This window comes from Calonectris borealis, chromosome 33, assembly GCF_964195595.1.
Source record: "Calonectris borealis chromosome 33, bCalBor7.hap1.2, whole genome shotgun sequence".
In the NCBI taxonomy this organism is placed as follows: domain Eukaryota; kingdom Metazoa; phylum Chordata; class Aves; order Procellariiformes; family Procellariidae; genus Calonectris; species Calonectris borealis.
In genome coordinates, this window is record NC_134344.1 from 164,620 (window position 1) to 190,484 (window position 25,865).

Consider the following 25,865-nt stretch of genomic DNA (forward strand, 5'->3'; position numbering starts at 1 on the left):
GGGCCCCAGCAGCACCGACCGCCCGCTCCCCACCTGCGCCGGGGCCCGCCCCGAGCTGCTGCTCCGCCTCCGCCGCCGCCCCGCGGGGACCCGCCCGCTCCTGCCGCCCTCACGGCGCCCGCGCAGCGCTGAGGGGAGCGAGGGGAGCGAGGGGCGGGGCCCGCCCGCCAACGCCTGGCACCGCCCTCCCACCGCTCTGCCCAATCAGCGCGCAAGAAGGAGGAGCGGCGGGGGAGGCAGCCAGTCGCGGCGCAGGTGTTCCAGCCCCTGGGCGGCTGTGCAGGGGCGGTGGGGCCTCGCCCCTCCTCCCGGCGCGGCGCCGCCGTAGCCTTCGCCCAGGCGCTCCGCTTCGGGCGGGAGCTTGGTCGCGTTTCGCCCAGGGAGACGCCCGGGGTGCAGGGCACCCCCGGTGCCAGCAGCCGGGGCTGCTGCCGTTGCTCCAGGCCCCTTCCCTGCTGCCGCGGGGCCAGCAGCCCCTGGCAGTCCCCGCTGCCGGCTCCCTCAGGCCGTTTCCCCCGGTTTCGGGGAGCGAGGGGCGCTGGGGGGGCCGTGACGAAAACCCCCTTCCCTCACCCCACCCCCGGCGGCGTCAGAGGAGAAAAGCTGCCCTGGCTTCCCCCCGCCAGCGACTGAACCCCAGGCAGCCGCTCGCTGCCCCCCTCCCCCCTCCGGTGGGATGGGGGGGGAATCGGGGGGGCACAAGGAGGAGAACCCGCGGGCTGAGGTAAAAACAGGTCAATAACGGAAATGGCGGGAAGCAGATCGGTAATAACAACACTGGGAACAGCAGCAACGGCGGAACACGCACAGCAGGCGGTGCTCAGTGCAACTGCTCACCGGCCGCCGAGCGGGGACCGCGAGGGGGGGCGAGGCCCCTCCCCCCCTTCCCCCCCCCTTCCTCCCCCTTCCCCCCTTCCCCCTTCCCCCCCCGGTTTTCCCCGGAGCATGACGTCACACGGTATAGAACACCCCATTGGCCAGCTGGCTATGATCTCCACCCCCAGCTTCTCCACCGAAGACCGAGGGAAAACGAAAAAAAAGACAAGAGCAGCCCCCGGGCACCCCCCGCAGCCCCACCGGGCCATCAGCTCCTCTCCTGCCGAACCCACGGCGCGGGCACCCCCCGCTGCCGGGAGCGAAGCTGACTCTGTCCCAGCCGGAGCCGGGAGCGATGGTGCCCGGTGCTGCGGCAACACCGGGTCGCGCCCGGCTTACAAAAGGCTTCGCCAGCAGCGGGGGTGCCTCGGGCGCCAGCCCCTGCTTATCCCCGCAGAGCGACCCCGCGTTTCCCTTTCCCGTGGGACAGGGGGAGGAGGCGGATTCTGCGCCACCGCTGGGGACGTGGAGGAGCCCGGCGGGACGGCGGGAGCGGGCGGGTCCCCGCGGGGCGGCGGCGGCGGAGCTCGGGCGGGCCCCGGCGCAGGTGGGGACCGGGCGGTCGGTGCTGCTGGGGCCCGGCCGCTGGCGGGGGGGGCGTGGGGGGGTCTGTGGGGAAGGGAGCCTGGCGTGGCGCTCCCCGCGTGCCGCCGCCCCGTTTCCCGCCTCCCGCCCGGGGGCCGGTGGGGGAGCGGCCGCTTGTGGGCTCCCCCTTCGCGCTGTGCCCTCAGCCGTGGCGGGCTGGGAGCCGTGCGGAGTCAGTCGGGGCGGGGCAGCCTTTGAGGCGGCGGCGTGGCGGGAGCTGCTGTGCCCGGCCCCCCCAGCCCCCCGGGGTGAACGGTCTGCTGCGCCGCGGGGGCTGAGCCGGTGCTGTCCGTCCTGTGCCGGCAGCGGGAGGTGTGCGGGCGTCGGTGCGTGCCGGTGCCGCAGCAGCTGCAGCGCCGTGTGGGTTGTGTGGGGGAGAAGGGGTCCTGCGGAGGCTTTCCTTTACCTGTCCCCCCTTGAGCTTCCCAGCGCGGGGGCTGCTGAGGGGCCCCAGCCCGTACCCCCTAGGAATGGGGGGGTAGGGTGACAGAACCAGAGAGGGTCTGGGCTGGAAGGGGCCTTTAAAGGTGATCTGGTGCAACCCCCGTGCCGTGGGCAGGGACATCTCCGACGAGATCAGGGTGCTCAGAGCCCCGTCCAAGCCGACCGTGAATGTTTCCAGGGACGGGGCATCTCCCACCTCTCTGGGCCACCTGGTCCAGTGTTTCACCCCCCTCCTCGTAAAAAATTTCCTCCTTAGGTCTAGTCTGAATCTACTCTCTTTCAGCTGAACCCAGCCCTCCTTGTGCTGTCGCCGCAGCCCCGCTAAAGGATGTCGGTGCCCAGGCACCAGCTGGAGCTCTGCCAGCTGAGCTGACTCTCGGGTGTGCAGGGGCTGCAGGAGAGCAGCCCTGCCCTCCTATCCCCTTCATCCTGTGAGCTCATCCATTTGTAAAACACAGGCGAGACCAAGCCTCGGTGTCTTCCGCTCGGAGGGGAGCGGGGTTTTGCAGTGGCTTTGACTCGGTATCCTTGACACGTCCGGGCCTGTAGCGCTTTGTGGGTTAGGGACATCGTGAGCCTCCAGTCTCGGGGTCTGGGGGCCGGCGCGGTGCCTTGTCCCAGCGGGTGCACCCTGTTCCTGCCTCCGTCTGCGGGTGCTGACGCTTCCTTCCTGCGTGTCCGCTGAGCTGGGACGGGGGATGCTCCCAGCCGGCGAATGCCTCGCGGGCTGTCCGGGAAGGGTGCGTGCAGGGTGGTGGGAGGGTGCTGGCTCTGCTGGGGGCCAAGGGCCGGTCCCTGAGCTCGCTGACGCTGCGTTTGTCTCCCCAGGGGCTGGCTGGGTGCTGGGGACAGGCGGCAGCGTCACAGGTGGAGCAGGGACAGGGCAGGACTGTGGTGGCATCGCCTTCCCGAGCCTGGGTGTCACCGCCGGGCCACGGCTGATCTGTGAACGCCAAGGGTGGCTGCAGTCAGGTGACAGAATTAAACGTCCCGGTCTGCTGCGTCGTCATCGAGTTCTCTGCAGTCTCCCAAGACGATGGTGCCCGGTGCTGTGGTAACACTGGGTCGAAGCCTGGCTTACAAAAGGCTTCGCCAGCAGCTGGGGTGCCTCGGGCGCCAGCCCCTGCTTATCCCCGCAAAGCGATCCCACGTTTCCGTTTCCCGTGGGACAAGGGGAGGAGAACGGATTCTGCGCCACCGCTGGGGACGTGGAGGAGCCCCTGGGGCCGGGGGTGCCTGGGGATAAAGGCGTAAGGACACGCAGGCTTCTGGGTGAGTGCAGGGCCACCGCTGTGGCCTGTGTGGAGGGGACAGTGTCCCTGTGGCAGTGTCACCCCCAGGGGCTGGGGCTGGCAAGGGTGCGGCTCCTTCCAGGGTGAAGCAGGAGGGTTCTGGGTTGGGTGCAGACCGAGGGGTTGGTGCCGGGCAGTGAGAGGTGCTTGTGGGGACAGAGATGCAGTTCTGGCCTTGGAGTGCCACGGGGTGCGGCATGGAGCCCAGGGCTCCCCGTCCGCGGTGCTCGGCTGGACCCCGAGCAGGGCAGAGGTGCGGCAGAGCAGGAACAACAGCGCTGGCCGGGCTGGTGAGCTCCTTCCGAAGCTTCTGGAGCTTGTTGGAGCAGCCGTTGGGTGGGAGCTGCGGCCATCGCAGGGCCGGTGGTAGCGGTGCGGGGCCGGGGCTGCCTGCGAGGCCGTCAGGGACCATCGTGGGGCTGGGCCAGTGAGTGGCGTGGGGCTGGCAGCAGCCCCTGACTGTTGGCTTCTCTCTTTCCTGCCCAGGAGCTCCTCTTGTGCCCAGGGGCTTGGGCTGCGGAGCCAGGGCGAGCGCCTGGAGTGGGTGGATGGCAGCAGCTTCCACCACGTGTGAGTCGTGTTGCGAGCCAGGGCTGTGGGGAGACCGTCTTGCGGTGGGACGGGCAGGGGCGTGGTGGGACGTGCCTGCTGGGGCTGTCCCTTTGCAGGCAGCCCTCGTCCCCTCCAGGTGCTTGAGGGGACAACCGCTAAGCCAACGGTACCAGCGGTGGCTTTCCTTCTTGTTGCAGGATCCCGGTGCGGGGCCAAGAACCTTGCCTGTTCTTGAACGACCATGATCTCAGGAGTTCAAGGTGCTGAGGGCACCGGCCGTATCTCTGCGGCAAGCCCCAAGCTCTGATGGGAACCGCGTAACAGAGGTGGTGGAGAAAGAAAAGGTCCTTCCCCGTGCTGGGGACCGTGTTGGGTTTGCGTGGCGAGGTTTGGTAGCGGGGGGGCTGCGGGGGTGGCTTCTGTGAGAAGATGCCAGGAGCTGCCCCCGTGTTGGGTGGAGCCACTTCCAGCCGGCTCCAAGATGGACCCGCCGCTGGCCAAGGCCGAGCCCATCAGCGCCGGTGGTAGCGCCTGTGTGATCACGTATTTAAGAAGGGAAAAAAACTGCTGCGCAACCGGAGCCGGGAGAGAGGAGTGAGACAATGTGAGAGATGTGAGATGTGAATGATCTCCCTGTCCTTATCTCGACCCAGGAGCTTTCCGTGGCGTTTTCTCCCTCTGACCAGTTGAGGAGGGGGAGTGACAGAGCGGCTGGGTGGGCACCTGGTGGCCAGCAAAGTTCAACCCACCGCAGCCACGCAGAAGGGTGCTGAGAAGGTGGTCTTCTACCCTGACGTGACACAGATGGGCACTGAGAAGGTCTCCTGCCCTGAGGCCATGCAGACGGGCGCTGAGGAGCTGGTCTCGTGCTCTGAGGCCACAGAGATGTGCACTGAGAAGAAGGTCCCCTGCTCTGGCGCGATGCAAACAGTCACCGAGGTCTCTTGCGCTGGCACCATGCAAATGGGCACCGAGAAGGTCTCCTGCCCTGAGGCCATGCAGACGGGCACTGAGGAATGAGAACAGAGTAGTTGGCAGGGAGCTGCAACGATCATCTCATCTCGTCCCACTGCCTGACCCCTTCAGGGCTGGGCAAAAGTTGAAGTGTGTTAAGGACATTGTCCAAGTGCCTCTTAAACCCTGACAGGCTTGGGGCATCGACCACCTCTCCAGGAAGCCTGTTCCAGGGTTTGACCACCCTCTCGGTAAAGAATTGCTTCCGAATGTCCAGTCTGAACCTCCCCTGGCGCTGCTTTGAGCCATTCCCATGCATCCTGTGCATGGATCCCAGGGAGAAGAGCTCAGCACCTCCCTCTCCACATCCCCACCTCAGGTCGCCCCTCAGTCTTCTCTCCAAACTAGACAAGGCCAAAGTCCTCAGCTGCTCCTCAGAGGACTGCTGCCTTCCAGCCTTTCACCAGCTCGGTCGCCCTCCTCTGGACATGTTCGAGGACCTTCACATCCCTCTCAGATGGTGGGGCCCAGACCTGCACACAGTAGTCCAAGTGAGGCCACAGCAACGCTGAATACACGGGACAATCCCCTCTCCTGACCGGCTGGTGATGCCGTGTTTGATGCAGCAGGAGCCAGGGTGGGGACAGCAGGAGCAGGGATGGGGACACGCCAGGATGCGGTTTGCCCTCTTGGCTGCCAGGACGCACTGCTGACTCCCGTTGAGCCTGCTGCCGACCAGCACCCCCGTAAACTCAACCATTTCATGACGACCGCGGCCAAGACAGCCACCGACCATCACATCTCCAAGGAGTCCTTCCCTGTTCACAAAGAACAAGTCTAGGGGGGCATCTCTCATGGTTGGGTCGCTGAGTACTTGTGACGAGAAGTCATCTTCCACAAGCTTCAGGAGTTTCCCAGACCTGCTCGTCACAGCAGCATGGCCTTCGCAGCCGATGTCTGGGCCGTTGAAGGCTCCCGTAAGGACAAGGGCGACCGATCCAGAGGTTTCTCCTATGGAATAACTCATTGGTGCTGTCATCCTGGCTGGGCGATGGGTGGTGGACACCCACTGCACCGTCTGCTTTGTCTTCCATCCGCCTAATCCTCACCCAGAGGCTCTCGACCACGTCATCCCGAACGGTAACGGCTGCTTGGCCGAATCTCTCCCTTCCGTACAGTGCAACTCGCCCACCTCTCCTGCCCTGCCTGCCCCTCCTGAGGGGCCGCGGGCCCCCCATCCCAGCGCTCCAGGGGTGTCTCCTGCTCTGAGGTCATGCAAAGGGGCACTGAGAAGCTGCTCTCCTCCTCTGAGGGATCCCTCCCGTTGACCCCCCTCCATCCCTGCACACCGGGGCTCCGCTGGAGTCCCCTTCCCTGGGCACAGGGAACCCCCCGGCCCTCCCTTTCCGACCACCCCGGTCCCCCTCTGTGGGTACCAGCACCCCCGCTCAGGCCCCCCACCCCATTCCCCCTTCCCGTGACCCCACTGGACCCCCCTTTCCTGGGCACTGGGACCCCCATCCCGCCCTGGACCCCCTTCCCGCTCCCCCTGACCCTCCCCTGGGTCTGCTTTCCTTGGCACCCGGACCCCCCCGGACCCCTCTTCCCAGGCATCCTGGGTCTCCCAGCCCCCGGACGCGACCTTTGCTTGACACCGGGCTCCCTTTCCTGAGAACCAGGACCCCTCTCCCAGGCACACCTCGCTCCCCAACACCCCCCCACCAGTCACATCCCCCCTGAAGCTGCCCCCCTCCCACCCTGCCGATCTGCTCCCTGGAACCCCCACCCAGCCTCCCTATCCCTCCCTGCACCTGGGCACCCTCACCCCTGTCCCCGCTAAAGCCCCTCTGCCCCCCGCCTCTCACCGCCCCCCGTGTCCCCACAGGGCTCCACTCCCTGCGCTACTTCCATGTTCCAGTTCGTGACTGGAGGGTACGTGGACGGGATCCCCATTGTGCGCTACGACAGCGAGACGGGGAGGACGGAGCCCTGGGCGGACTGGATGGCGGCCAACCTGGACCCCCAGTACTGGGACAGGAACACCCAGAACTCAAAGGGCAACCAGCAGATTGACCGTGTGAGCCTGGACACAGCGCAGCGCCGCTACAACCAGAGCGGGAGTGAGTGGGGGGGGGCTGGGGCTCCGTGGGGCTGGGACGGGCTCCGTGGGACAGGAGGGTTCCCAACCCCCCCAGGGTCCTGCCCTGCCCCCCGCTACTGCCCCGGCTTGTGCCGGCCCTTCCCTGCCTGGTGTCGTTGTCAGAGGGCTCCCAGCCCCCCTGTCCCCCAGGCCGAGGGGGTCCCGGCTGCCCTGTCCCAGCCCCCCAGTGCTTGGGATCCCCTGTCCCAGAGGCGGGGGGGCTTCTGGCCACCCCAGCCCAGCACATCCCCACCGCCACAGTGCCCAGGACCCCCATCCCAGGACTGGGAGGCTCCTGGCCGCCCCGTCCCAGCCTCTCGCTGTCCCTGCAGCTCCTGGCTGCCCTGTCCCAGCCCCTCGCCATCCCCACGGCAGTGGAGACCCCCAGAAGCAGAGGGGCTCCCAGCCCCGTGCCCTCTCCAGGGTGCTCAGGCCCCCCATCCCAGAGCCAGAGGGGCTTCCCCCACCCCGTCCCGTGTCGTCCCCTCCCGCAGCATTTGGGACCCCTCCCAGCCCCCGGCTGTGCCAGGGTGCGGTGGGGCTGGGTGCCAGCCCAGCCACGCCCCGGGTGCAGGGGATCTGCATCACGGCTTGAGGTGACACCCCGAGTGCTGGACGGGGGGCAGCTCTCGTGCCGGTGCCCGCTGCCCCCGGGCCTCACACCTCGCCCAGTGCCGGGGCGGTCTCGTGGCTCCGGTTTCTGGCCGCTGCCGGCACGTTCTGATCCCCCGTCCTCCCTGTGCTGCCCCATTTAAAGCCCCGTGGCGGGGACGTATGGAAGAGGTCATGTCTGGCCTGCGGTGCTCGCGGCACCGTCCTCCTCTGCCAGGGGCTGCAGCGCGGCCGTGGCTCCGGGCCGGCTCCTGGCACGTGCACCGTGCCCGTAGCGAGCCCAGGGCTGGCAGCTCACGGCTGTTTCTGTCTCGCAGGCACGGACGGGGGGTCTGGCAGCTCGAGCACAGGTACGGCGTGGGAGCGGGGGGACGGACGGGGTGGCCCCAGCTCTCGGTGCTCCCCCGTGGGACCCGCAGCCGGAGCAGCACCGGGCTGCGGGAGGGGGGCACCAAGACCCCCAGAGCAGAGAGTTGGGGACGGGGAGGTGGCCCTGGGTGACACTGTCTCTTCCTCCCGTCCCTGCAGGGATCACCGCCTAACCGCTTGGCGAGGGGCCGGCTGGAGGAGGCTGGGAGCTGCCTGCAGAGAGCGCTTGTCCCGCTGCGCCTCCCCCCCCCCGGCTACAGTGGTGGCTCTTGTGGCTGGGTGAGCTTCCTATTTTCCGATACCTTTAAAATTGAGCATCGGAGTTATTCCAATTTTGGTTTTTATGTGTGAGATTGTAACTGATTTCTTCTCCGTGTGTACATTTCCTGGCGTGCACAATTGTCCTGGTTTTGGCTGGGGTAGGGTTAAATTTCTTCCTAGTGCTGTGTTTTGGATTTTGTGTGAGAAAAATGTTGATAACACACGGGTGGGTTTAGTTGTTGCTAAGTGCCCTGCTAGTCAAGGACTTGCCATGCTCTGCCAAGTGCACAAGAGGCTGGGAGGGAGCATAGCTGAGACAGCTGGCCTAGCTGGCCAATGGGGTATTCCATATGATGTGACATCATGCTCAGTATATGAATGGGAGGCGTGGTCCAGGTAGTAGCGATCGCTACTTGGTTACCGATCAGCGGGTGGTGAGCAGTTGCACTGTACATCACTCATTCTGTATATTCTATCATTATTATTATTATTATTATTATTATTATTATTATTATCCTTTCTTTTTCTGTTCTATTAAACTGTTTTTATCTCAATCCACGAATTTTACTTTTTTTTTTCTGATTCTCTCCCCCATCCCACTGTGGGTGGGGGGGAGTGAGCGAGTGTCTGTGTGGTGTTTGGCTGCCTGCCGGGTTAAACCACAGCAGTTCTTTTTGGCGCCCAACGTGGGGCACAAAGGGTTGAGATAACGACAGATCTGACCAAAGTGTGTTAAGGCAAAATTGGGTACAAGCACTCATTGTATTGGTTTAATAGTCGCTGGTCACAGTGTTGATTTATTGGCTCTCAGAGTTGTGGGGCTGGCTCTCGATGTTGGGTTCTGGAATACCTTGCCTGCAGTGCGTATTCCCTGTTGTGCTGTTTATCGCTGCTGGGAACTGGCTCAAGGTTATCATTCTGCTGCGCTGTGTAACGCTGTTTTGTGATACGATAAAATCATTGGTCGTGAGTCTAATCCGGTATCTGTACTCAGCATTGCCGTCATCTCTGTACCTCGGGAACCACCTCTCGAAAACTATTAGTAATTACACTTTTTTCTCCTTGGCGAATGAATTTCTGGGGGAGACAGGGTGGGACACTTTCCGCCACTTGTTCATCTTCCCTTTCATATCTCCAGAAACTCCTTTTTCTTCTATCCTCTTCGTGAAGCCCTCCACAATGGTTCCTGAGAGTTTTGAACATCCTTGGGATGTTCAAGCAAGCACGTTCATATTGCGATGTCTTCTGAACGTGCTTGAGGTCTTGTTTAGGGTTAAACAACTATTTAGAAATACCGTCCGGCGATCAACCCCGGCGACAGGCACCGCGGGTCCTCCAACCCCGGCGACAGGCACCGCGGGTCCTCCAACCCCGGCGACAGGCACCGCGGGTCCTCCAACCCCGGCGACAGGCACCGCGGGTCCTCCAACCCCGGCGATAGGCACCGCGGCTACTCCAACCCCGGCGACAGGCACCGCGGGTCCTCCAACCCCGGCGACAGGCACCGCGGCTACTCCAACCCCCGTCACAGGCACTGCGGCTACCCAAACCCCAGCAACAGTCACTGCGGCTGAACCAGAGAACCAATCTGTGCCGGTATCAGTCGCCCCTGTACAGAAGAAGAAATACACAAGAAAATCAGCTCGTTTAGGGAGGAAGATGAACCAGGGCCATCACTACTGAGGGAGCTGGCGGAGGAGCTGGCCAAGCCGCTCTCCATCATTTACCAGCAGTCCTGGTTAACTGGGGAGGTCCCGGACGACTGGAGGCTCGCCAATGTGACGCCCATCTACAAGAAGGGCCGGAAGGAGGATCCGGGGAACTACAGGCCGGTCAGCCTGACCTCGGTGCCGGGGAAGATCATGGAGCGGTTCGTTTTGAGGGTGCTCACGAGCCATGTCCGGGACAACCAGGGGATCAGGCCCAGCCAGCACGGGTTCATGGAAGGCAGGTCCTGCTTGACCAACCTGATCTCCTTCTATGACCAGGTGACCCACAGTGGATGAGGGAAAGGCAGTGGATGTGGTCTACCTGGACTTCAGTAAGGCCTTTGACACTGTCTCCCACAGCATCCTCCTAGAGAAGCTGGCGGCTCACGGCCTAGACAGGTCCACTCTTGGCTGGGTAAAAAACTGGCTGGACGGCCGAGCCCAGAGAGTTGTGGTGAACGGAGTTAAATCCAGTTGGCGGCCGGTCACGAGCGGTGTTCCCCAGGGCTCAGTACTGGGGCCGGTCCTGTTCAATATCTTTATCAACGATCTGGACGAGGGGATCGAGTGCTCCCTCAGTCAGTTTGCAGGTGACACCAGGCTGGGTGGGAGTGTTGATCTGCTGGAGGGTGGGAAGGCTCTGCAGAGGGACCTGGACAGGCTGGATCGATGGGCCGAGGCCAACTGTATGAGGTTCAACAAGGCCAAGTGCCGGGTCCTGCACTTCGGCCACAACAACCCCAGGCAACGCTGCAGGCTTGGGGAAGAGTGGCTGGAAAGTGCCCAGAGGAAAAGGACCTGGGGGTGCTGGTCGACAGCGGCTGAACATGAGCCGGCAGTGTGCCCAGGTGGCCAAGAAGGCCAACGGCATCCTGGCCTGTATCAGAACTGGTGTGGCCAGCAGGAGCAGGGAGGTGACCGTGCCCCTGTACTCGGCACTGGTGAGGCCGCACCTCGAATATTGTGTTCAGTTCTGGGCCCCTCACCACAAGAAGGACATGGAGGTGCTGGAGCGTGTCCAGAGGAGGGCAACGAAGCTGCTGAAGGTCTGGAGCACAAGTCTGATGGGGAGCGGCTGAGGGAACTGGGGGTGTTCAGCCTGGAGAAGAGGAGGCTGAGGGGAGACCTCATCGCGCTCTACAACTCCCTGAAAGGAGGTTGTAGTGAGGGGGGGGTTGGTCTCTTCTCCCAAGTAACAGCGATAGGACGAGAGGAAATGGCCTCAAGTTGCGCCAAGGGAGGCCTAGATTGGAAATTTCTTTAACTGAAATTTCTTTACTGGAAGAGTGGTCAGGCCTTGGAACAGGCTGCCCAGGGACGTGGTGGAGTCCCCATCCCTGGAGGTATTTAAAAGACGTGTAGATGAGGCGCTTAGGGACATGGTGTAGTGGGCATGGTGGTGTTGGGTTGACGGTTGGACTCGATGAACTCAGAGGTCTTTTCCAACCTTAATGATTCTATGATTCTATCTTGTAACTGTTCACAGCTCAGTGGGCCCATGTAACGTCAGGCAGGTGAAGACATTTGCTCCCTGGTACAGTGGGCACAGGGAGGTGACAAGGGACGCCTTGTCCCGCCAGTACCCGCTGGATCCTGCCAACGCCCCGGGGCAGCAGCAGGAGGACAGGAGGGTGACAAAGGCCAGGCGGGGTGACAACACCATGGTGACCAGAAACGCCCCGCGCCCGGTACCACAGCAAGAGGCTGAGCGCCTCGGTCACCGCCGCGTGGGTGGCCTCCACATCCCCCGTCCCCTGCACTGTCACTGCACCGGTCCCTGTCATTTGCATGAAGGTGACATCCCGTTGCAGGATGGCAGCGAAGATGTGACGTTGGAGACGTCCCAGCGCCCGGCTCGGTGTCCCCATGTAGGTGACAACGCAGGTGAATTTGGTGACGGCGCTGTGGTGATGGCACCGGTGTGGCTTAGCGTAGGGACACGTGTCACCCCCCTGCTGTGTGTGACATCCCCGGTGTCACCGTCCTACCTGCCGAGCCCCAGCAGCACCAAGGGCCAGGCGGCAGCCACCTCATCCGCGCTGGCCACCCAGTCGGTGACGTGCCCCATGAAGTAGGGGACGGCCACCTCCCCTGCCAGGGGGGAACACAGCATCAGAGTGACGGGGTCCCCCTCAGGTCTGTGTCACCCCCCGCCAGAGTGGTACTTCAGCCCCCCCCAACTGGGTGCTGCCCCCCAAAGTTGGGCGATGTCCCCTTCCCCAAAGCTCAGGGCATCCCTCTTCTGCCCAAGTTGGGTGCTGCCCCCAAAGCTGGGTGCTGGCCCCCCCAAAAGTGGGTGCTGTCCCTCTCCCCAGCTCAGGGCACCCCCCCCAACTGGATGCTGCTGCCCTCCAAAGCTGGGTGCTGTCCCCCCCCAAACCTCAGGGCATCCCTCCCCTGCCCAAGCTGGGTGCTGCCCACTCCATAGCTCATAGCATCTCCCGCAAAATTGGGTGCTGCTCCCAAAGGTGGGTGCTGCCCCCCCAAAAGCTCAGAGCATCCTACAGCTGGGTGCTGCCACTCCAAAACGGAGTGCTGTCCCCCTCAAGCTCAGAGCATCCCCCCCTAAAGTTGGGTGCTGCCCTTCCGAAGCTCAGAGCTCCCTCCCACTAGGTGCTGCCCCCCCCCCGCAGCTCATAGTATCCCCCTCCACAGCTGGGTGCTGCCCCCCCCCCCCAACCTCAGGGCACCCCCCCAGCTGGGTGCTGCCTCCCCAAGTTGGGTGCTGCCACCTCTAAAAGCCCAGAGCATCACCCCCCGTGCCCGCCGGTGCCCCCCATCCCCCAGTACCGAGGACCGAGGCCGCCATCAGCGCCGCCACCGCCGCGCAGCGCCGGCGCTCGGGGCTCAGCAGGGCCGGGAGGCGGCGGGCGGGGGCCGCCCCCATCGTCCGCCCCAGTCCGGTCCCGGTGTGCCCCGGTCCGGTCCCGGTGTGACTGATCCGGTCCCGGGGTGCTCCGATGCGTCCCGCTGTGACTGATCCGGTCCCGGGGTGCTCCGATGCGTCCCGATGTGACTGATCCGGTCCCGGGGTGCCCCGGTCCTGCCCCCGTGTGCTCCGATGTGTCCCGGTGTGACTGATACGGTCCCGGGGTGCCCCGGTCCTGCCCCCGTGTGCTCCGATGTGTCCCGGTGAGCTGCGGTTCTGCTCCGGTCCGGTCCCGGCGTGTCCCGGTCGTGCCCCGCTGCGCTCCCGGTGCCGGTGTCCCCGCTCCGGTCCGCTCCCGTTCCTGCTCCCGGGACCCTTCTCCACGGTCCCGCTGCCGGTTCTGGTCCCGGGCCCAGTCCCACTCCCTCCCGGCAGCCGCCTCCTCTGCCAGGCTAAAGTCGGCCGCCACGTGCAGGTGAGACCAGTGACGCCTGTGTCCCCGTGCCCCGTGTCCGTCTGTCCCTGTCCCCGGTGCCAGCGGCTCTGTCCTGCGCAGGCGCTCGTGTTTGGCCACGGCGACTTGCTGAGCAAAGCGGCAGCCGGACGCGAGATCTTGGAGTACCTGGACCGGGAACCCACCGGGGACACCGGGGGCACCCGGGCACCCGCCACGCTGCGGGGCCACGTCGCCTTCCAGCGCGTCTCCTTCGCCTACCCCGAGCACCTCGTCCTGCAGGTAGAGGCGGGGGTCTCAGGGGTCCCCAAGGAGGGGATGGGGGTGTCCCTGAGCACCCAGCACTGCACCCCCACCCCCCCAACCCCCAGGACGTCTCCTTCGAGCTGCGCCCTGGCGAGGTGACGGCGCTGGCAGGACTCAACGGCAGCGGGAAAAGCACCTGCGCGGGGCTGCTGGAGCGCTTCTACGAGCCCGGGGCCGGGGAGGTGCTGCTGGACGGGGTGCCGCTGCGGGACTACGAGCACCGCTACCTGCACCGCCAGGTGAGGGCAGCACAACTGCGCCGAGCGGTGCCTGGGCTCAGCCTGCGCCTGGGGGCAGGTGGCGTTGGTGGGGCAGGAGCCCGTGCTTTTCTCCGGCACCATCCGAGACAACATCACCTTCGGGCTGGAGGGCTGCGGGGAGGAGGAGGTGAGGGCGGCTGCCAGCGCTGCCGGCGCCCTGGGCTTCATCTCGGCACTGGAGCGGGGCTTCGACACCGGTGAGTGCCGGGGGCTGGGGGGACGGACCCAGGCATCCGGGTCCCGCTCACCCCCGGCCTTTCGTCCCGCAGACGTGGGGGAGAAAGGGGGGCAGCTCTCGGCAGGCGAGAAGCAGCGCATCGCCATCGCCCGGGCCCTGGTGCGGCAACCCACCGTCCTCATCCTCGACGAAGCCACCAGCGCCTTGGACGGGGAGGGCGAGGTGGCGGTGAGCAGGGGGAGGTGCTGGGGTGGTGGGGTCCCGGCCCCACAGCGGGTGCTGATGGGTGCCGGCTTCTCCCGCAGCTGCAGCAGTGGGTGCGGCGCGGGGGGGCCCGGACGGTGCTGCTCATCACCCACTGCCCGCGGATGCTGGGGGCGGCCGACCGCGTCGTGGTGCTGGAACGCGGCGCTGTGGTCGAGATGGGGACGCCCGCCGAGCTGCGGAGCCGCCGGGGGCCCTACAGGCACCTGCTGCAGCGCTCCCCCAGCGCGGGGCGGCCAGAGACCCCGGGGATGGGCTGCGGGGAGCAGCCGCCGGTTCCTGCCTCTGCAGCTGGGCAGGAGGAGGGGGCTGCTCCCGTCGGGACAGAGATTTGTACAAAATAAAGCAGAATTGCTTCGGGGAGGAGCCGACTGGGTCACGGGGGCGGGGGGGAAGAGCCCGGCCTGGCTGTGGGGTCTTGGGCGCCGAAGCCAGACGCTCGCCCTCCGGTTGTCACTGCCACCACGGGAAGGGCGTGGCGCTCGCCTCGCGGCGATGCACTTGATCTGCTGGCCTCGCACTCGTGGTATCACAGCCACCGATATTGCAACCCCTACGTTGTGTCTCTCCCCCCGACGTCACACGGGCCCACCGAGCCGTGAAGAGCTCACGAGGACGTTCCCAGTCCAGGTCGACCTGAACCACCCCAGTTCGTGCTGCCTGGTCTGCTTGCTCCTTGCGTTGGTGCCCTCCAGGGGCTCTTGGACAGCGACACCGGGGACCTTTACAGCCAGGGGCTCTACCCAGCACCAAGGTCCTGCTGCCACAACCCAGCAGCCCAGAGGGCTTTGCCTCTGCCACCATCGCTGTAGCCACCCCCGCAGGGCATCGGCCACCCTCAGCCAGTCAGCACGGAGACAGCACTGGCCACGTCTCTCAGGCAGCGATCGCGAGGGCCAGCGGGGTGGCTTGGACGGCTGCAGCTTTCCTCGAAGGCAGAAAGAGGGAGAGAGGCTTTTTACCGAAGCCTGTAGTGACAGGACAAGGGCCGTGGTTGGGAGCTGAAAGAGGGGAGATGGAGACTGGCCAGAAGAAGTGTTTTGTGATGGGGGGGGGGGGCTGGAACAACCCTCGACCCGAGGCTGCGAGAGCAGCCCAGGCACCGGGAGAGGAGGCACAGCCCGCCGGAGGGTGGGGACCAGCATTTATTGTGCGCGCCAGGAAACGTACACAGGGAGAAGAAATCAGTTACAATCTCAAAATCGAAAAAAAAACCAAAATAAAGGTAATAATTGTGGTGCTCAATTTTAAAAAACATTGGAGAATAGGAAGTTCATGCAGCCAGAAGAGCCACCCCCGTAGCCAGCAAGCGCAGCGGGACAAGCGTTCTCTGCAGGCAGCTCCCAGCCTCCTCCAGCCGGCCCCTCGCCAAGCGGTTAGGCGGTGATCCCTGCAGGGACGGGAGGAAGAGACAGTGTCACCCAGGGCCACCTCCCCGTCCCCAACTCTCTGCTCTGGGGGTCTTGGTGCCCCCCTCCCGCAGCCCGGTGCTGCTCCGGCTGCGGGTCCCACGGGGGAGCACCGAGAGCTGGGGCCACCCCGTCCGTCCCCCCGCTCCCACGCCGTACCTGTGCTCGAGCTGCCAGACCCCCCGTCCGTGCCTGCGAGACAGAAACAGCCGTGAGCTGCCAGCCCCGGGCTCGCTACGGGCACGGTGCACGTGCCAGGAGCCGGCCCGGAGCCACGGCCGCGCTGCAGCCCCTGGCAGAGGAGGACGCTGCCGCGAGCACCGCAGGCCAGACATGACCTCTTCCACACGTCCCCGCCACGGGGCTTTAAATGGGGCAGCACAGGGAGGACGGGGGATCAGAACGTGCCGGCAGCGGCCAGAAACCGGAGCCACGAGACCGCCCCGGCACTGGGCAGCGGCTGGAGCCGGACCTGCCCCCGGTACTCACTTGACGCCATGCCGTAGCCCTTCCTCTCCTTCCCTGCAGAGGGAAAGAGGCATCAGCATCCACCGCGCTTCGCCGCCAGCCTCGGGGGCTCCCCAGAGCGCAGCGGCTCGTGCCCGCAGCCCCTCCCGGGCCCCCAGGCCCTGCCTTCCTCCCGCTCCCCACTGCCTCGCCGGCCCCGCTGCTTTACCCCGTTTGTACTTCCAGAAGGCGAATCCGACAACGACGGCGCTGACAGCCAGGACGGCAACAGCCACCGCCACCACGATGGTGAACAGGTTGGACTCCGGCTCTGGGGGAAAGCAGGACCGTGAGGAGGGGAAGGGGAACCACCCCAGCCACCGCTCCACGTGCCCAGGGCCACCGGGCTCACCCCACGCGAAGAGCCCGGGCTCGGGCAGGCTGGCGTGCTCCACGCGGCACCGGTACTTGTCCTTCTCCTCCGGGCGGGCCTCGATGGAGGCCCAGGCGTAGTAGGTGCCGTCGCTGTTGGGCGCGACGCTGCCCCGCTCGGTCTCCTGGTCCCTGACCTCGCCGGCCTTCAGCCAGCTGAGGGTGATGGGCCGCGGGTAGAAGCCGTAAGCGCGGCAGTACAAGGTCAGGATCCCGCCGGCCTCCTTCCCCGACACTCGGACTGTGGGGGGCTCTGGGGAGGGGGTGGCGGTGAGGGCCGGCACACGCACCCGCTCCGGCCGCTCCCCGGGGTCCCCGTCTCGCCCTCACCTTTCCTCTGCAGCACGGCCTGCCCGTAGCTCACGTATCTCCTCAGCCACTCGATGCAGGTGTTCTCCAGGTAGTGCTTCCACCCCTCAGCGACAGTCCCGTCCTGCTCCCACTTCCTCTTGGTGATTTGTGCCGCCGCGTCCGCCGCCGTGAACGTCATCGTGTCCATGTCGAGGGCGATGAAGTCCCTCCCGTCATAGGCACCCTGATGGAACCCCCTGGTGCTACCGTCCTCCAGGAGGTCACAGCCGTACATCCACTGCTCCGTTTGACCCCCTGAAACACGACCAGGGAGATGGGGCTGAGGGGCTGCTGCAGCCCTGGGCCTTCAGTGGGGCACGGACCCCCCGCAGCACCCCCCACCCCAGCCCTGGGTGAGGCCCGGGGGCAGCGGGCACCGGCACGAGAGCTGCCCCCCGTCCAGCCCTCGGGGTGTCACCTCAAGCCGTGATGCAGATCCCCTGCACCCGGGGCGTGGCTGGGCTGGCACCCAGCCCCACCGCACCCTGGCACAGCCGGGGGCTGGGAGGGGTCCCAAATGCTGCGGGAGGGGACGACACGGGACGGGGTGGGGGAAGCCCCTCTGGCTCTGGGATGGGGGGCCTGAGCACCCTGGAGAGGGCACGGGGCTGGGAGCCCCTCTGCTTCTGGGGGTCTCCACTGCCGTGGGGATGGCGAGGGGCTGGGACAGGGCAGCCAGCAGCTGCAGGGACAGCGAGAGGCTGGGACGGGGCGGCCAGGAGCCTCCCAGTCCTGGGATGGGGGTCCTGGGCACTGTGGCGGTGGGGATGTGCTGGGCTGGGGTGGCCAGAAGCCCCCCCGCCTCTGGGACAGGGGATCCCAAGCACTGGGGGGCTGGGACAGGGCAGCCGGGACCCCCTCGGCCTGGGGGACAGGGGGGCTGGGAGCCCTCTGACAACGACACCAGGCAGGGAAGGGCCGGCACAAGCCGGGGCAGTAGCGGGGGGCAGGGCAGGACCCTGGGGGGGTTGGGAACCCTCCTGTCCCACGGAGCCCGTCCCAGCCCCACGGAGCCCCAGCCCCCCCGCACTCACTCCCGCTCTGGTTGTAGCGGCGCTGCGCTGTGTCCAGGTTCACACGGTCAACCTGCTGATGGCTCTTTGCGATCTGGGTGTTCCTGTCCCAGTACTGGGGGTCCAGGTTGGCCGCCATCCAGTCCGCCCGGGGCTCCATCCTCCCCGTCTCGCTGTCGTAGCGCACAATGGGGATCCCGTCCACATACCCCACGATCACGAACTGGGGAACCCCCGGGCTGGGCTCCGACACCGCAACGTAGAAGTAGCGCAGGGAGTGGAGCCCTGCGGGGACACGGGGGGTGGTGAGAGGTGGGGGGCAGCAGGGCTTGGGGGGGGACAGGGGTGAGGGTGCCCGGGTGCAGGGTGGGGGTCCCAGGGGACCACATCAGGGTGGGGGGCAGCTTCAGGGGGGATGTGACTGGTGGGGGGTGCTGGGAAGCGAGGTGTGTCTGGGAGAGGGGTCCTGGTTCCCGGGAAAGGGACCCGGGGGGTCCTGGTGTAAAGGAAAGGGGGGGTGCGGGGGCTGGGAGACCCGGGATGCCTGCAAAGCGGGGTGCCGGGGGGTCTGGGTGTCAAGGAAAGAGGGGTGTGTGGAGGTGGGGGGGGGGCAGATGCCCAGTAAAGGGGGTCCGGGGGGGCCCGGTACCAAGGAAATCAGACTCGGGGCGGGTCTGGGGGACCGGGAAGGGGGGGAGTCCCGGTGCCCGGGAAAGGGGGGTCCACGGGGGTCTTGGGAAGGGGGACCGGGGCGGGGGGCTTGAGCAGGGGTGCTGGTACCCGCGGAGAGGGACCGGGGTGGTCAGAAAGGGAGGGCCGGGGGGGTCCCTGTGCCCAGGGAAGGGGACTCCAGGGGGGACCCGGTGCGCAGGGATGGAGGGGGTTAAGGGGGGGCGTCCCGGTGCCCAGGCAATGGGACACCGGTGCCCGGGAAAGGGGGTCCAGGGGGGTCCCGGTGCCCAGGGGGGCTCCCGGGTCCCCGCCCGCGCTCACCACTCGCCGCCCCGCCGAGGACCCCCAGCAGCAGCCCCAGGCCCAGCGCCAGGGGCCCCATCCCGCTGCTCCGCTCCATCCCCGCACTCGCACTGATCCCCCGAGCCTCGCCCCGCCCCAGGCGTCGGCTCAAGCCCCGCCCCTCCCCGCCATTGGCGCCGCCACCGTCCGCCCGCCAATGGCAGCCCGAGCCGCGTTGGACGTCACCGGGCGCCGGGCAGATCCCGGCTCCGCAGGTTGGGAGAAGCGAAAGCGAAAGCGCCGGAGGCAGCGGGGGTGGGGGCGGGGTGAAAACAAGAGACTCCCAGGACCCCCCCCGCGACCCCCTACCCCCCCGGTACCCTCGGCCCGGGACCCCCCCACGGGGCAGCCCAGCCCTCAGCCCCCCCGGATCCGTCCTCAGGGCCCAAGACCCCCCCCGCACCCCGGCTCCACCTGTGTGCCCCCAGCCCGGGGTCACCCATGAGCCCCCCCAAGCCGCAACCCCCCACCCACCGGCCCCGGTCTTGCCCCCTCCGCCGGGGCACCCCACGACCCCACCCCGGGGGGACCCAGGCGTCCGGCACCCACCGGCTCTCCCCACCCCCCACGCCGCCTCTGCCACCCTGGGGTTTTACGGGTGAAAAAGCTGGGGAAACGGTAAACTAATCCTGGGGAGTGTGGGCAGCCCCTGGGGCTTGTGGGAGGTGTCCCTCATGCCCGGTGTCCCTTGTGCCCAGCACTGCCTGTGCCCGGTGTGCCTTGTGCCCCACATCGCTTGTGCCCTGCATCGCTTGCACGCGCTGTCCCTTGTGCCCAGCACTGCCCGTGCCCGGTGTCCGTCGTGCCCGGCGTTGCTTGTGCCTGACACCACTTGTGCCCAGCGTCCTTTATGCCCGGTATCGCTTTTGCCTGCCACTGCCCGTGCCCAGCGTCCCTCATGCCCAGCAACACTTATACCTGGCATCACTTGCACCCCCTGCCCCTCGTGCCCAGCATCACTTGTGCCTGGCACCCCTTGTGTCCGGTGTCCCTCACGCCCAGCATCACTTGTGACCGGTGTCCCTTGTGCCTGGCATCGCTGTGCCCAGCACTGCCTGTGCCGGTGTCCCTCATGCCCGGCGTCCCTCATGCCTGGCATCACTCATGCCTGGCAGCTCCTGTGCCTGGCAGTGCCCCTGCCCGGCATCTCAGGTTCCCAGTGCACATTGTCACTCGTGCCCCGATATCCCTCGTGCCCTGTGCACGATGTCCCTCGTGCCTGGCATTGCTTGTGCCCGACACCGCCTGTACTCAATGTCCCTCATGCTCGGCACCGCCTGTGCCTGGCATCGATTGGGCCCAGTGTCTTTCGTACCCGACATCACTTGTGCCGGGCACTGCCTGCGCCCGGTATCCCTCATGCCTGGCATTACTTGTGCCCGACACCACTCGTGCCCAGCGTCCATTATGCATGGCATCTCTTTCACCGGGCATTGCTTGTGCCCAACAGTGCCTGTGCCTGGTGTCCCTTGTGCCCAGCATTGCTTGTGCCCAGCACCATTTGTGCCCAGTGTCCTTCGTGCCCGACATCGTTTGTGCCTGGCACTGTCTGTGCTCAGTGTCCCTCATGCCCGGCATTGCCTGGCCTGGCATTGACCGCGCCCAGTGTCTGTTATGCCCAACACCACTTGTGCCCAGCGTCCCTTATGCATGGCATCTCTTTCACCGGGCATTGCTTGTGCCCAGCACCGCCTGTACCCGGTGTCCCTTGTGCCTGGCACTGCCTGTGCTCAGTGTCCCTGGTGCCCAGCATCACTTGTGCCCTCCATCACTTGCACACGCTGTCCCTGGTGCCCGGCACTGCCTGTGCCGGTGTCCCTCATGCCCGGCATCGCTCATGCCTGGCAGCTCCTGTGCCTGGCAGTGCCCCTGCCCGGCATCTCAGGCTCCCGGTGCACATTGTCACTCGTGCCCCGATATCCCTCGTGCCCTGTGCACGATGTTCCTCGTGCCTGGCATTGCCTGTGCCCGACACCGCCTGTACTCAGTGTCCCTCATGCTCAGCACCGCCTGTGCCTGGCATCGATTGTGCCCAGTGTCTTTCGTACCCAACATCACTTGTGCCGGGCACTGCCTGTGCCCAGTATCCCTCATGCCTGGCATTACTTGTGCCCAACACCACTTGTGCCCGGTGTCCCTTGTGTAATCGTTGCCTGTGCCCAGTCCCCCTTGTGCCCAGCACTGCTTTTGCCCGGCAGTGCTTGTGCTCAGTGTCCCTGGTGCCCAGCACTGCCTGTCCCCAGCGTCCCTCATGACCAGCACTGCTCATGCCTGGCAGTGCTCCTGCCTGGCATCTCACGTGCCCGGTGCACTTTGTCACTCGTGGCCAGCTGTCACTCGTGCCCCGTGCACAATGTCCCACGTGCCCGGCATCTCCCACACCTGGCATCGCTTGTGCCCGGTGCACGACATTACTCATGCCCCGGCATCTCTGGTGCCCACATTGCTTGTGCCCGGCATCTCTCGTGCCCGGCGTACGCATCATCGCTCGTGCCCAGCCCCGCTCGAGCCACCTGGTGCGTGTGTGTCCCCGCAGCCCTTCCCCTCGGTGGGACGACGCGGGAGCCTCCATACAAAACCACCCCATCGCCGCGGAGCATCTTTATTGTCGGCACCGCAGCGTCACCCCCGAGGTGACAGGGGGGACCGTCGGGGCTGGCAGGTCACCGTCCTGGGGGTCCTCAGATGCTGCCTGGGGGGGGACACGGGGTGGCAGATGGGGTGACGTGTCCCTTGGGGACAGGGGATGGGGACGGGCTGGCTGTGCCGTTACCTGCGGGGTAGTTGTCTCCAGGGAGGGGAGTGTAACCTGCAAGAGGGAGTAGAGGGGGTGAGGAGGGTCTCTGTCACCCCAGGCCACTGTCCCTGTCCCCCCCAGGCCACTGTCCCCCTCCCTCCTCGACCACTCACCCGGTGCCGGTGGCCTGGCCCGGTACTGGTAGACACCAACGATGAAGAAGCCGAGCCCCAACGCCATCACCACTGTGGCCGCAGCCACCTCCAACGTCAACCCCGGGGACAAGCTGGGACCTGCGGGGACATGGTGGAGGTGAGCAGCGACGTGGGGAGGACCCAGGCGTCCGGGTGGGTGTCCTCCCCCACCCCAACTCACCCCAGTCCTCCAGGAGGGGTTGGTCCAGGCTGGCATGTTGCACCGAGCACGTGAAGGTGTCCCCGGCCACCGGGGCCACCATCAAGGACACTTGCGTCTGGTAGGTCCAGTCACCGTTGGGGATGGCGGAGATGGGGGGGTGGTCACTAGGGCCCACGATGTCCCCGTTGTGCAGCCAGATGACGGTCACCTCGGGGGGGTAGAAGCCCCAGATGTGGCAGGTGAGGAGGACAGGCGCCCGGGCGTTGCTCGTCTTGGAGGGGATGATGCGGGCTTGGGGTGGCGCTGGAGGGGGGAGAGGGGGTGGTCAGTGCCGGGGTGAGCCCCCTCCCCACCCCGGGCGATGTCGCCATGCAATATCCCCATGCAACATCCCTGTGCGATGCTCCATGCGATGCCTTGTGCAAGATCTCCGGGTGTTGTTCCATGCAACGTCCCCATGCAACACCCCCGAGCGATGCCCTGCGCAATGCTCTGTGCAATGTTCCCATGCAACGTCCCCATGCAACGCACTCTGTAATGCCCCCGTGCAAAGCCCCGTGCAATATCCCTGTGCAACGTGCAATGCAATGCCCCTGTGCAACGCCCCATGCAATGTTCCCCTGCAACGTCCCCATGCGACATGCTCTGCAACACCCCCTTGCAATGCCCCGTGCAATATCCCTGTGCAACATCCCCATGCAATGCGCTCTGCAACACCCCCCTGCAAAGCCCTGTGCAATGCTCCGTGCAACATCCCCGTGCAATGCTCCGTGCAACATCCCCGTGCAATGTGCTCTGCAATGTCGCTGCGCAATGCCCCATGCAATGCTCCATGCAACGTGCAATGCAATGTGCCCACGAAAAGCCCTGTGCAACGCTCTGTACAACATCCCCATGCAACGTGCAATGCAATGTCCCCGTGCAATGCTCCGTGCAATGCTCCATGCAATGTCCCCATGCAACATCCCCGTGCAACACAACGCCCCGTGCATCGCCCCGTGCAACCTTCTCATGCAACACCCCTGTGCAACACCCCCAACACAACACCCTACGCCATGTCCCCGTGTGAAGCCCCCGTGAACGATGCCCCTGTGCAAAGCCCCCGTGCGTCGCAGGGCTCACTCCGCCGCAACGCCGTGGAGGCCCAGAACCGGGGGGCCAGGTCCCGGCAAGCTTGGCGCCGGGCTTCGGCACGCTCCACCCAGGCGGTGCCGTTGTTGAGGAGGGTGGCGAGGCGGGTGGCATTGTGGCGGAGCAGCCCCAAGTCGCAGGGGACAAAGCGCCGGGCGTCGGGGTCGTAGCAGACCAGAGGGTTCTTGTTGAAGACGAGGGCGAAGTCGAAATCCAGCACGGAGCCGTTGGCCGCCAGCGGGCAGGAGCTGGCCACGTGCATCAGGAAGGCGCCTACCAGGACGCGGGGGTAAGTGGCATCTCCTGGGGTCCCTCTGTCCGTCCCCATGTCTCTATCCATGTCCCTCTGTCCCCATCCCTCCATCCATCCCTCCATCCATCCCCATCCGTCTCTATCCATCCCCATCCATCTCCATCCCTCCATCCATCTCATCTCCACCTCTCCATCCATCCCCATCCATCCCCACCCCTTCATCTGTTCCCCAGCTGACTCCATCCCTCCATCCATTCTCCATCTGTTCCCCACCACTCCATCCAACCCTAGCCCTCCTTCCACCTTCATCCCTTCATCCGTCTCCATCCAAGCCCATCCCTCCATCCATCTCCATCTCTTCATTTACCCCTCATCTGTCTCCAACCTTTCATCCGTGCCCATCTTCCCATCTCTCCATCCACCCCATCCATCTTCATCCCTCCATCCAGCCCCATCCCATCACTCCCCGTGCCTCCATCCATCCCCGTCCCTCCATCCAGCCCCATCCCTCCATCCACCCCATCCAGCCCCATCCCTCCATCCAGCCCCATCCCTCCATCCAGCCCCTTCGATCCCTATCCCTCCATCACTACCCATGCCTCCATCCAACCCCACACTCCCATCCATGTCCATCTCCCCATACCTCCACCCATCCCCATCCCTCCATCCATCTCCATCTCCCCATCCCTCCATCCATCCCCATCCATCTGTCTCTCTGCCCCCATCCATCCCTTTGTCCCCAACTGTCCCCCATATCTCCCCCCACACCATGTTCCCCCCCACACTTGGCTCCCACTTGGGTCAATCCCCAACCCTCCCAAATTGTCCTGGGGTCCCCATGGGGTGACCCGTCAACCAAGAGGTAAGCCCCCCCAAGCCATCCCCACGGGGTCACACAGCAGCCTTAGGACAGAGACAGAGACCCGCCCCCAAACCATCCTCAAGATCTTGTGGGGCAGAGCCCCCCCAAACTGTCCCTGGGGTCCTGTGGGACTGAGAACTCCAAGATTGTTCCTGGGGTCCTGCAGAGCCCCCCCAAAACTATTCCTGGGGTCCTGCAATGCTGAGCCCCCCAAACCATTCCCAACACCCAGCAGAGATGAGACCCCCAGGCTGTCCCCAGGGTCCCGTGGGGCAGAGCCCCCCCAAACCATCCCTCAAGTCCCTCAGGGTTGAGGCCCTCCCCAAACAATCCCCAACATCCCATAGGGCTGAGCCCGCAGACCCTCCCTGGGGTCCCATGGGGCTGAGCCTCCCCCAAACATCTCTGGGGTCCTGCAAGGTTGAGCCCCCCCAAAGCATCTCTGGGGTCCCAAAGGGCTGAGCCCCCCCAGACCATCCCCAGGGTCCCATGGGACTGAGTCCCCCAAGACTGTCCCCAGAGTTCTGCAGGGCCAAGCCCCCCCAACCGTCCCCGGGGTCCCTCATGGGTGAGCCCCCCCAAACTGTCCCCAGGGTCCCGTGGGGCAGAGCCCCCCCAAACCATCCCTGGAGTCCTTCAGGACTTGAGCAACCGCCAAGCTGTCCCTGGGGTCCTGCATGGCTGAGCCCCCCGAGACCATCCCTGGGGTCCCACAGGATAGAGCCCCCCCAGACTGTCCCCAAGGACCCGCAGGGCTGAGCCCCCCCCAAACATCCCTGGGGTCCCACAGGGCTGAGCCCCCCCCAATCATGCCCAGGGTCCCACAGGGCTGAGCCCCCCCAACCCATCCCTGGGGTCCCACAGGATAGAGCCCCCCCAGACTGTCCCCAAGGACCTGCAGGGCTGAGCCCCCCAACCCATCCCTGCGGTCCCATGGGGCAGAGCCCCCCCAGACTGTCCCCAGAGTCCCACAGGGCTGAGCCCCCCCCAACCATCCCTGGGGTCCCACAGGGCTGAGCCCCCCCAGAGTGTCCCCAAGGTCCCATAGGGCTGAGCCCCCCCAACCCATCCCTGGGGTCCCGCAGGGCTGAGCCCCCCGCAACCATCCCTGGGGTCCCACAGGGCTGAGCCCCCCCAACCCATCCCCGAGGTCCCACAGGGCTGAGCCCCCCGCAACCATCCCTGGGGTCCCAGAGGGCTGAGCCCCCCCCAACCGTTCCTGGGGTCCCACAGGGGCTAAGCCCCCCCCAACCCACCCCCGGGGTCCCACAGGGCGATCACCCCCAGGGTCCCCATTCCCCCCCTGCCCCATCCGCGGCCCCCACCTGCCCCCCGGGCACCCAGGGCCAGGCCCAGCAGCACCAGCATGGCAGGGTGGGCTCGGGGGCGTCCAGCCGCGCTCTGCCCCCCCCCCCCAGCCACCCGCCCGCACCCCACGGCCCGGCCGCGGCACCCCACACCCCACCAGGGCGGGGGGTATCGGGCACCCAATGCGGGCCGGCGCCGGACGGGCGTCACCAGTTGCCGGAGCAGGAGGCCTGGACGGCTGCCACCGCCGGGACATAGCGCGGCGGCTGGGTGTCACCCCGGTTTGTCCCCACGCCGTCACCCCCATGCCGGGGGTCACCATCCCATGAGGACCCTGCTGTGAGCCCCCCCCCAAACCGGGCTGGGGATCCAGGCGTCTGGGCTGGCTGCACCCCAGGGGTCCCCCCCCCAACACCGCTTCCGCAT

General features: G+C 66.0%; 3 protein-coding genes and 2 long non-coding RNA genes across 17 annotated transcripts in view; 3 read left to right on the plus strand and 2 right to left on the minus strand.

Annotated features, from left to right (window-relative positions):
* Positions 1 to 18,887, minus strand: part of LOC142074137 (class I histocompatibility antigen, F10 alpha chain-like) — a 62,825-nt gene extending 43,938 nt beyond the window's left edge. For 2 of the 4 annotated variants that reach the window (XM_075134604.1, XM_075134602.1), the window contains exons 1-5: positions 18,771 to 18,878; positions 17,799 to 18,062; positions 16,744 to 17,019; positions 16,394 to 16,666; positions 16,211 to 16,312 (exon numbers count right to left, since the gene is read on the minus strand). In XM_075134604.1, the coding sequence (XP_074990705.1) occupies positions 16,211 to 16,312; positions 16,394 to 16,666; positions 16,744 to 17,019; positions 17,799 to 18,062; positions 18,771 to 18,849 (994 nt within the window). In that variant the 5' untranslated portion in view covers positions 18,850 to 18,878. Of the gene's footprint in view, positions 1 to 15,252; positions 15,516 to 15,693; positions 15,727 to 16,023; positions 16,057 to 16,210; positions 16,313 to 16,393; positions 16,667 to 16,743; positions 17,020 to 17,798; positions 18,063 to 18,770 lie in introns of those variants that run through there. The other 2 variants (XM_075134601.1, XM_075134607.1) reach the window with 2 other exon arrangements.
* On the plus strand, positions 1,406 to 6,322 carry LOC142074147 (uncharacterized). Of its 6 annotated transcripts, none has more exons than XR_012670537.1 (5): positions 1,409 to 1,423; positions 2,189 to 3,177; positions 3,684 to 3,767; positions 3,947 to 4,526; positions 4,569 to 6,322. It is a non-coding gene; the product is annotated as an uncharacterized LOC142074147 (long non-coding RNA). The 6 variants fall into 6 exon arrangements; XR_012670538.1 differs by lacking the exon at positions 1,409 to 1,423 and having other exon boundaries at positions 1,536 to 3,177; positions 4,569 to 5,254; positions 5,330 to 6,267; XR_012670540.1 differs by lacking the exon at positions 2,189 to 3,177 and having other exon boundaries at positions 1,406 to 1,423; positions 4,569 to 6,268.
* On the plus strand, positions 7,516 to 11,620 carry LOC142074145 (uncharacterized). 3 transcript variants are annotated; one of them, XR_012670532.1, is made up of 3 exons: positions 7,516 to 7,805; positions 7,984 to 8,103; positions 11,606 to 11,620. It is a non-coding gene; the product is annotated as an uncharacterized LOC142074145 (long non-coding RNA). The 3 variants fall into 3 exon arrangements; XR_012670531.1 differs by lacking the exon at positions 11,606 to 11,620 and adding an exon at positions 9,224 to 9,516; XR_012670530.1 differs by lacking the exon at positions 11,606 to 11,620 and having other exon boundaries at positions 7,984 to 8,639.
* LOC142074136 (antigen peptide transporter 2-like) lies at positions 12,792 to 15,349 on the plus strand. The gene is made up of 6 exons (XM_075134600.1): positions 12,792 to 13,138; positions 13,220 to 13,399; positions 13,489 to 13,662; positions 13,721 to 13,880; positions 13,953 to 14,089; positions 14,167 to 15,349. The coding sequence occupies exons 1-6, from the start codon at positions 12,917 to 12,919 to the stop codon at positions 14,467 to 14,469; spliced, it is 1,176 nt and encodes a 391-aa protein (XP_074990701.1). The 5' UTR covers positions 12,792 to 12,916; the 3' UTR covers positions 14,470 to 15,349.
* Positions 18,888 to 21,373: 2,486 nt separating the features above from the next.
* LOC142074139 (HLA class II histocompatibility antigen, DM beta chain) lies at positions 21,374 to 25,842 on the minus strand. Of its 3 annotated transcripts, none has more exons than XM_075134611.1 (6): positions 25,619 to 25,842; positions 23,008 to 23,289; positions 21,904 to 22,188; positions 21,702 to 21,821; positions 21,565 to 21,600; positions 21,374 to 21,483 (listed from the first exon to the last, which is right to left on the minus strand). In XM_075134611.1, the coding sequence occupies exons 2-6, from the start codon at positions 23,276 to 23,278 to the stop codon at positions 21,473 to 21,475; spliced, it is 723 nt and encodes a 240-aa protein (XP_074990712.1). In that variant the 5' UTR covers positions 23,279 to 23,289; positions 25,619 to 25,842; the 3' UTR covers positions 21,374 to 21,472. The 3 variants fall into 3 exon arrangements, with proteins under 3 accessions (XP_074990712.1, XP_074990710.1, XP_074990711.1); XM_075134609.1 differs by having other exon boundaries at positions 25,650 to 25,776; XM_075134610.1 differs by lacking the exon at positions 25,619 to 25,842 and adding an exon at positions 25,457 to 25,568.
* Between the last annotated feature and the right edge of the window lie 23 nt (positions 25,843 to 25,865).

Bases quoted from the DNA above. Each gene is read 5' to 3' on its own strand.
- LOC142074136 (XM_075134600.1), top strand. From the start codon at position 12,917: ATGTGTCCCGGTGAGCTGCGGTTCTGCTCCGGTCCGGTCCCGGCGTGT. The intron at 13,663-13,720 runs GTGAGGGCAGCA...GCCTGGGGGCAG, and splicing joins ACCGCTACCTGCACCGCCAG to GTGGCGTTGGTGGGGCAGGA. The intron at 13,881-13,952 runs GTGAGTGCCGGG...TTCGTCCCGCAG, and splicing joins GGAGCGGGGCTTCGACACCG to ACGTGGGGGAGAAAGGGGGG.
- LOC142074139 (XM_075134609.1), bottom strand. From the start codon at position 25,761: ATGGTGACCCCCGGCATGGGGGTGACGGCGTGGGGACAAACCGGGGTG. The intron at 21,822-21,903 runs GTGAGTTGGGGT...ATGTCCCCGCAG, and splicing joins ACCCCTCCTGGAGGACTGGG to GTCCCAGCTTGTCCCCGGGG. The intron at 21,601-21,701 runs GTGAGTGGTCGA...TCCCTCTTGCAG, and splicing joins GGCCAGGCCACCGGCACCGG to GTTACACTCCCCTCCCTGGA.